Source organism: Apis dorsata, unplaced genomic scaffold (assembly GCF_000469605.1).
Source record: "Apis dorsata unplaced genomic scaffold, Apis dorsata 1.3 scaffold_416, whole genome shotgun sequence".
In the NCBI taxonomy this organism is placed as follows: domain Eukaryota; kingdom Metazoa; phylum Arthropoda; class Insecta; order Hymenoptera; family Apidae; genus Apis; species Apis dorsata.
In genome coordinates this window covers 247,757-257,250 of record NW_006263671.1, presented here as the reverse complement: position 1 = coordinate 257,250, position 9,494 = coordinate 247,757, and the positions used below count along the sequence as shown (strand labels likewise).

The 9,494-nt window shown below is 33.2% G+C and overlaps 1 protein-coding gene across 1 annotated transcript in view; it reads right to left on the bottom strand.

The window, feature by feature from the left end:
- Positions 1–2,944: 2,944 nt before the first annotated feature.
- LOC116184848 (fringe glycosyltransferase-like) overlaps positions 2,945–9,494 on the bottom strand; it is a 23,606-nt gene continuing 17,056 nt past the window's right edge. The window contains exons 4-6 of the mRNA XM_031512349.1: positions 7,925–8,090; positions 5,417–5,502; positions 2,945–3,921 (exon numbers count right to left, since the gene is read on the bottom strand). Of these exons, the coding sequence (XP_031368209.1) occupies positions 3,864–3,921; positions 5,417–5,502; positions 7,925–8,090 (310 nt within the window). The 3' untranslated portion in view covers positions 2,945–3,863. The remainder of the gene's footprint in view (positions 3,922–5,416; positions 5,503–7,924; positions 8,091–9,494) is intronic.

The window sequence follows — 9,494 nt, the reverse complement described above, 5'->3', positions numbered from 1 at the left end:
TTCTTCAAACTTAACTATCTATCATTACGATTTCAACACGAGACTGATATATCATCGTTGTCATCAAATTTGGAATGGAAATTCAATTTATAACTTTGAATTTTTAGGTTAGATCAAAGGAAATTATTTTATATTATGATTTTGAGATAAGTTAAGCGTCTAATGATCAATTTTTATGATTATTTTATTTTTATTTTTTATTTCGAGAAAAAAAAAAGAAAACAAAATTTATTTGTTCTTTGAATTTTTTTATCATATTTTTTGATCGATTCGTTAAAATGAAATCGATGGTTGGTGAAAAATTCTAACCGAGGTTGATCGTATAAATTATTATATAGGCCAAAAAACGAGTGCTGTCCCGGCACCATTAGAAATTGGTCTCACGCCCGGGGGAAAAACGAAAGGAAGTGAGGAAAGGGGAAAAGAAATAAAGGAAAATGGTCTCGCGTCTCTCGGTATCCACGTCGCGTACCGTTCGCCTTTTGAGAATTCATAAATATTCGAGAAGAGAAAGGGGAGAGATGTATATCGTCGGGGAATTTCTTTACAATATTCCGACGTGACATGCGAAAAAGAGACACTCGGTCGACGTAAACGTTATTTATTGGAAAACTTTCCTTCGCATCTAACCTCTATCCGGTTGCAATTTCGTCTTCTCTATCTTCTTTCAGTCAAAACTACCGAAATATAGTATACAAAATATCACAAAAATATATTCTATCAATTCTCTTATTCGTGAATTAATCTTTTCTTTATCTATTTTTTCGAATTATCGGTTTTAATACCTTGATTAATATTCTAATTTCATACGCAAAATGAATATATAATATACTAGAAGTATATTAAAATTCAAAGGCTGGTCCATTTTTATCTCCATTAACGAAAACATTTCACAAAAAACACACTGTGTAAATGAATATTCTTTAATGGAATTATAAAGGCCTATTTAGGGATTAGAAAACGTGGTAAGATGATAATCGTTAAGATTAGGTACACCATTCTAAAAAAAAAAAAAGAACTTATGAAATAAAAGAACATAACTGATGCTTATAAATGTTCAAAGACAGTGGCTCCATCTTGAATGTATCCTTGTATCTTTCCGTTACAAACAACCTAGAATTCTTTTCCAATCCACTCTTCCGTGTCGGCAACTACATCCATGGAACTAAAAGTCACTTCTCGTAATATTCCTGGTTCTCTCATTCAGGCTGCTTCGAGGCAACATTAATTTTCCTTAGAGGAAAACGTTGTTCCTCTAATTCTCATTTTCATCGTGAAAACGTTCGTTATGTTATCTCTTAACGCTCGAGATACAAGCTGAATGTAATTAAATTAAATAATTTGTATCTATAATAGATTGAAATTTATCTAATTTATCTAATTTATTTAATTTATTCAACTAGTAGAATTAAAAATGATTGCGAGCTCTGAAAACTATCAGGTTCCTACCCGTTAAAAAATTCATAATAAATTCAATGATTATACACATATACTGCACGTTTCCCGTTTGAACATATCGAACGGAAATCGCTCGTGCGCGTGCGCATTTTATGAAAATTCGTACGAGAAGTGAAACGCGAGAGTAGACTCATTCGTAATCTTTTCAATAATAAATAACTTCGCAAGAGATGATCGAATAAATATTTTCATATCTAACTTATATATTTTACAAATATACTTTCGTGCAACTATTATGTATGTTTTTTTATTAGCAGTGAAAGAGCAATCACGAAAAACGATTCGTATAACATAACGGAATCATTATGAAATTATAACTTTATTATGTGATATAGAAATGAATATTCTTTTTAAAAAAAACATGCGATGAAAAAATGTTTTTAAGAATTGTAAAAGTTATTTCTTTTTAATTGAAAAATGTAGAATCTAATAAATGGAATGGATTGTTTAAATTGAGAATCTAATGATAATAATAAAATAAAAATAATTAGTAAATACGTGAAGAAAATATCGATAAATGTCTTCGTAACTTTATCGATTTGTGATTTATCTCTGATTTTCTTCATGACCGATAATCGCTATAGAGTGAATGTTTCGAAGAATAGTTATTTTCTTGATATTATTATTAATGTTAGTACTAATAAATGTGGAATGATGATTTCGATAAAATAATGTATAACTTGATCTTGCAAGAGACGATATATTTCGAATGTACAACAAAATATCGTTTGAAAGGATAAGCTATGAGAATCAAAGAAGAAGGGAACAACTTTACCGACTTGATTGTATTTTAAACAGATGGAGATACTTGGACAGAAATCTCTCCAGATTCTGCGAATTTTTCAAATATACACGTGCTCTTTTTCGCTTTGTAATATCAGAAATTAAATCGAACTCAAATCTCGAAATTTAACTTTCGATCATCTTCTGAAAAATTACAATATTCAGAGTCAGATAAAATTTTTAAAATAAAATTTAACAATATATTAATTAAGAATTTAAATGCATAGAATCATTTTTTCTGAATGAGGAAACAGGAAAAGGAATTATAACGAGGAGTGGATTAAAATCGTATCTTTTGTATAATAGATACCGTGTATTATATAAAATCTCATTGTTACAATGCACGTAATTGAACATCCGCCATGTTTTCCGATCCCATCCAACGGAAATTCCGATTTTCTTCTCCTTTTCCCAATGTTAGAGTGCAACAGGTGCACAGGCGCAATACAACGAAGGAAAGAAGAACAATTAATCCGAACTAAAGTCGGTTAATGAATAATATTCTATTTCTCTCTTTGTGTATCTTATGATATTGCACACTTATTAAATCAATAGCACGCAGAACGGGAACGAAAAAATCGGATAATGTATTTATAATTGTTACTTTTAATTAATAATGTAATTGTTACTTTTTTGGATAAAATATTTTTATTTTGTTGTTAATTAAAAACGAAGAACAAACGATTATTTTATCGTATTTTTTCAATCAATTTAGTACTGATTTATTGTAGAATAAAGAATGCATGACTCTACAAACCTAACCTCTGTCAAAGTTACTGCTCATCAAAATAGCCTATCAAGTGAGTAAGGATATTTTTGCGTCTTCGTTAACAATTATTTCATCAAACTATCATTATTACTTTCTTAAATATATCTCATGGAAGGAAGAAATGGGATTGTATCCGATTTTCTCGAAACATATAGGTACTACACAATCGACATAAAAGCACGAATCCACTCACACCTATTAAATATCACATGGTATGACCATCTGTTTATTTACACGGGAGACTAGCTTAAGGTAATTCCATAACGCGGCGACGAGAATGTCGCCAAATAATCCTCGAATATTTCCTTTTTTTATAGTACAACCAATTCACCCAGTATTATCGATCGAAACAATCTTCCCGTTATATTTTCAACAACACGAACACCTAAAGAAAAAAAAAATATCTCGTTTCACTTTTCGTGTTGTCAAAAATATTAAATTCGAACGATAACTCCAGGTATTCCTATAAATTTCCTATATACAAAAACATCGAATACTCATACAATGATATACAACTTATATACAATGAGAATACGATATAAAACTTCGACAAAAAATATAAAAAATTCTTTGTTAAAATTTGATCATTGCGCAAAAAAAATTCTAATTTATTTAATTAAAACTAGACTTTTGTAGATATGTGTTTTTAAATTAAAAAAAAAAAAGGGAAATTTTTTTAAAAACTCTACGTCGATCTTTACGCATACCTAATCCTTATGTACAAAACGTGAGACAATAACATTTATTAACCGATCTCGATCTCGGCTAGTGAACTGATGGGCGTTGCGGTTAGAGGCAACGTGAGATCGCACGATTCTCCTCTTGTTTGCGAGTTGGATCATCCGACTGGTCATCATCTGTGCGGGCAATTGGGTACGTGCGGGAACAGATGGCAGTGAATCGACCTGAATCTGTAATTAGAACAATATCGACACGTCGAGGCGCGAATATCTCGTTGTTAGTGGAGCACTGTCGTACGTTGGTAATTTGTGAACTGTTTGTGTGAAATATATATTAATCGTAGCATGGAAGATTATATTAGGTTAGGTTAGATTAAGCGGAGAAATTGGGAAGGAATTGATGGAAGAGAAATGAAAGTTAGGAAATCGAAATATTAATTTGTATTAAAACTAAAATAAATTTTGAGTAAATTCAGAGAAAGAAAATCGAAGATTTTCTGAAAATAAAATAAATATTCTTGGAACAGTAAAAGTTAAAATTAATTACAGAGAAATTTTTGCTGTGACAATATCGTAAAGTTAAAATATGATATTGAAAATATATTCACCGATATAAAAAAATTAATAATTTCCATCCCAATTTCCTCTCATTCTCCAGAATCCCATTTTCGAGAAAATTTACAAGGAATCGATAATTCCAGGTAAAACGAACCAGACTCTCTCCTTTTTTCGAGCAACCGATACTTTCCAGAAAAGTATCTCGTTAATATTCATAGAAACGGAAGTTGGCCTGTCTCTCTGTGGAACTGATGCTCGCGTGTCGAGAATAAAACCGAGAGGAGGAAGAAAAATGAAAAAATAGCGCGGACAGGAAGGAACGGTGAAAAGAGGGAAACGTAAAAGGCCGAGTAGTAATTATAATAAAGTCAATTAAGAGCGGCGTGGCATCTTTGTCATTAACCTTCGCCACTCTTCCGCTCTCGCTCCCTTTTCCTCGCGGACAGAGCAATTACCAGAGCGATTCGAGCTTCTGGAGACGGTAAAAGAAGAAACCTGAGGAAAACGAAGCGGATAGTTAATACTTGGAATGGAAAAGGACAGAAGGAGGAAGATACCGTGCAACACGTAGCTCTTCGCTCTGCTAATTACTCTTTCTCCATCACTACTTATTGTGCCTCATACGATGATAAAAAGGATAGATTAGTTTCGTGGAAGTTCGACATTTTTCTTGCATCAAGGTGTTTGGAAAATGGAGAAAATATACGTACGGATTGATTATTTTTTAATTAGGATTTTAAAATAGGATTTAGAGTGATTGTATTAATAAATATTGATAAATATATAGTATTGGAAAAAATATACTATAAAACTAAAAATTTTTAAGATATTGAAGAATTCTATTTATTCATATAGAGTTGTAATTATCGATTATCGATATTGATAATTTTTTTGATATATCAAGATATCTTTTCTTATTCAAAGTTATTATTAAAATACTTATTATTTAATAAATTTCAAAAAATAATCTATTTCAACCATTTAATATTTTATCGATTTCGAATATACCCAACGGTAATAAGAAAGAGAAAAAGGGTTAAAAAAAATTTAAATTCCAATTATCAATCGTTATCGATCTGCTAACTTATATTATCGATATACCGATAGAATCGCAACTCCAGCCAATAATTCTTTCAAGTTTTGACAATAAAATATCAACAATACGCACCTTTTCGGATCATCCTTCATGTCGAAGCCGTCGATCTTGAGAATATTCCACTCGTCCCTCGGACCTTTCGAATAGCTGAACGAAACCTGGAACAAAAAATGGAGGATGGAATGTGAGAAATAATTTCGCTCGTAGTTAATCGATTATTATCGCCTCGGATTACGGATTCGATATCGGTGTTGAGGCTATTGCGCAGGAAGAAACGTGCACGGTCGTTGGAAAGTAACGCGATATCGTTTATTTTCGCATACCACGAGTCTCGGGGCAACACGATCGTGGCATGATCGCGTGAAACGCGAGACCGATCGAGTTCTGCCAACCAAACGAAAAATATTTGTTCTCCAAGCGTTTTCGAGCTTCGTGCTTACCTCGAAATGACGAAAAGTTTCATACTCGTTTTATACCGCGTCAGATATTCCACAATATCTCTCGCAGAACTCGATCGAACGTGCACGTGTTTCAAATAATATGAGCCTGTTATTTAATTCGTTGTTATATAAAATGACGAGTCAGATGAGCACGACAAGGCCAATTAACTCAAAATTTTCGGTCAATTAATTAGACAATTGTTTTTGTGATGGGGACACTCGTATCACGGTTACAATCGTCGTTCAATTATTATCATTATTATCACGAGTGTTAGAGAATATTTTTCTCGGCTAATTCAAGTTGTTCAATAAATAACTAGCACTTGAAATAAAATGATATTTCATAAAAGCATGGCGCGTAAGAGGAAAAATATATATGTGTGTGTGTGTATGTGTGGGATTATCAACGGTAGAATCTTGGAATTGCAGGTTGCAGCAGTTACGGGTGGTGAACGACACCTGGTGCACGTTGACGATCACCTGCTTGGTGGTGCACCACCGAGAGCAACAAACGAGGAAAGCAGCAACAATCGAATCAATTGGTCATTGTTCGAGTTCGAGCGAGGAAAGAGACCGGCATTCACCGGTGATTCATCGCGGGGATTATTCCATTACCCGCGATTAGACTTCACACTGCGACCCGTACGATCTTAATTTCCCCTCTTCCCCCTCTCTCCACCTTTCATTCGTCGATTTTTTTAATCCACCGCCTCCTACCGGATCAATTAATCAATCGTTGCTGGAGCCGAGATTGAGCTTGGAATGCTGCGTATCATTCGATTTCACGATCGATTTTCGTGGAATTGTCGATGTAATTGGAATTAAATAAAAAAAAAAGGATCGAAGAATTGCGAGGAATTGTGAAATTGCGTAAAAAAAGTGAAATTTTAATGATATAATGGAATTAAATAACAGGGATCGAAAAATTAGGAAAAATTGAAGAATTGTGGAATTGCGTATTTTTAAAGGATAACGTGTCTCTCGAAATGTTTAAATTTGAGAGCGTGGAATTGTTAGTATTATGGAATTAAATAAAGAGGATCGAAGAATTACGGGGAATTGTGGAATTGCATTAAAAAAGTGAAATTTTAATGATATAATGGAATTGAATAACAGGGATCGAAAAATTAGAAAGAATTGAGGAATTGTGGAATTGCGTATTTTTAAAGGATAACGTGTCTCTCGAAATGTTTGNAATTTGAGAGCGTGGAATTGTTAGTATTATGGAATTAAATAAAGAGGATCGAAGAATTACGAGGAATTGCATTAAAAAAAAGTGAAATTTTAATGGTATAATGGAATTGAATAACAGGGATCGAAAAATTAGCAAGAATTGAGGAATTGTGGAATTGCGTATTTTTAAAGGATAACGTGTCTCTCGAAATGTTTGAATTTGAGAGCGTGGAATTGTTAGTATTATGGAATTAAATAAAGAGGATCGAAGAATTACGAGAAATTGTGGAATTGCATTAAAAAAAAAGTGAAATTTTAATGGTATAATGGAATTGAACAGGGATCGAAAAATTAGGAAGAATTGAGGAATTGTGGAATTGCGTGTTTTTAAAGGATAATATGTCTCTCGAAATGTTTGAATTTGAAATCATGGAATTGCGTAAAAAAAGTGAAATTTTAATGGTATAATGGAATTGAATAACAGGGATCGAAAAATTAGCAAGAATTGAGGAATTGTGGAATTGCGTATTTTTAAAGGATAACGTGTCTCTCAAAATGTTTAAATTTGAGAGCGTGGAATTGTTAGTATTATGTAATTAAATAAAGAGGATTGAAGGAATTGTGGAATTGCATAAAAAAGGAATCATTGAAAACATGACGGAATTAAATAACAGAGATCGAAAAATCAGGAATTGCATACTTTTGTAGGATATTTTTTTCGAAATATTCGAATTTCGAGAAAGATGATGGAATTGTTAGAATCGAAGAATTAAGAAGGAATTGAGGAATTGAACATGGAATCGTAGAATTGTCGATACGATTGAATTAAATAAACAGTTATTATAATTGGGGTTTTGGAATTATTATAATTGTGGAATTGCATAAAATTTCATAATTTTGGAGAGTAACGTGTCTTTCGAAACTGAACAATTATCTCGTAATTTCAGAATAAAATTAAAAAACATACTTGCTCGTCGAAAGTGTCTTTGTTGAGGAACTTCATGGGCTCCAGATGGGAATGGAATTGCTCGACGACGGTTAATTGCTTCTTGAGCAAGTGTTCGATAATGTATCCCATCGTCACGTCATCCGGCAGTCTAATTCTGTCGCCCACAGTAATGAACTTTCCACCTCTGAAAGCAAACACATATGTTATTTCTCATCCACCATTTCTATCGATTATCAATTATACGAAACATTCAAGAAAATTTTCACGAATTGCTCATTCGATAATTCATATCACTACTTTACCATTATTCCCTAGGAAATAAAAATAATCGATTCTCTAAAATTATCTTAAGAATTTAAAAATGTATCACGCTTTCCCAGCAAGATTTAGAACAAAATTCTCGCCAATCGCTCGTTCGATAACTCGTGCGCCACTACCTTACCATCACTCCCAATTCCTCACGAAATAAAAATAACCTAAAAATTTCACTAGAATTCTCCCACGAATTTAAAAATATATTTTCCACTTTTTTCAAGATTTAAATGTCTCTTACTACGAATCCTTTAGCGATTCATGGCGCATTTCCAGTAAAATAAACTACGTCCCCGATTTATTCGCGAAATCTTGGATCGAGGAAATGAATTAACCCCATAAATTTCATCTAACCCGGAGCGAGCAACGTGTTCCAGCGAATCACGGGACGTTTTCTCGTCCTTTTTCGCGCGATTTTGTCGTGAACTTTCCTATGGACCGCGCCCACCTCGTGGACTAGGATTATCCGGTGTTTATTACCGTCGCGCTTCGGGTGGTCGTGAGGGAGAGGAGAAGGGCGGAAGGGGAAGGAAGCCGATAAATTCCGCGCCCCCGCGTAAAGTCTGGGTGTCCAGGAAACTATTGCGAATATTATTTATGATTATTACGTTATATATGGAAACGTATATAACACACGTTTATATGGATATATATGGGTATCGTGCAAATGATGAAAAGAGGTTAGGTTGGGTTAGGTTGTGGCCTCGTCTTAAGAAATGAAACGTTCCAAGAATTTTTCAATTGGATGGTCTATCGGTCTATGAGAAACGGAAGAGAGGGGGGGAAGAGCGAATGATAACGATGGCGTGACTGCAAGCTGAGCGAACGATAGGCTGATCGTCGATGAGAGCGAAAGTTAGAAAGAGAGAAAGAAGACAAGAGAACTCGAAGAAATTTTATTACTTACTATGATACTAAAAATTCGATAATTCATTGAAATCTTGCAAATAAATCGATAAAAGGATTTTTGCTTAAACAAAATAAACAGTCCATCAACGTAAATCATATCCTTTGAAAATAATTTTTGTACGATCGATAATCAAGTATTAATTGATTCGTCAAAAAATAATAGATATAAATACTCGAAGATATTTTCGAGTTAAATTAAATATACAATTATAAAATATAAATACACGGATTTTTTAAATAAATAAAAAAAATCCATTAGTCGCAATTCCAACTAACCAAAAACTTATTCGAGCTTATTTACATCCACGCCTTGCCAATAAAAATGCAATCGAATGAAAAGCGGCTGATATTCGAGATCATCGATCTT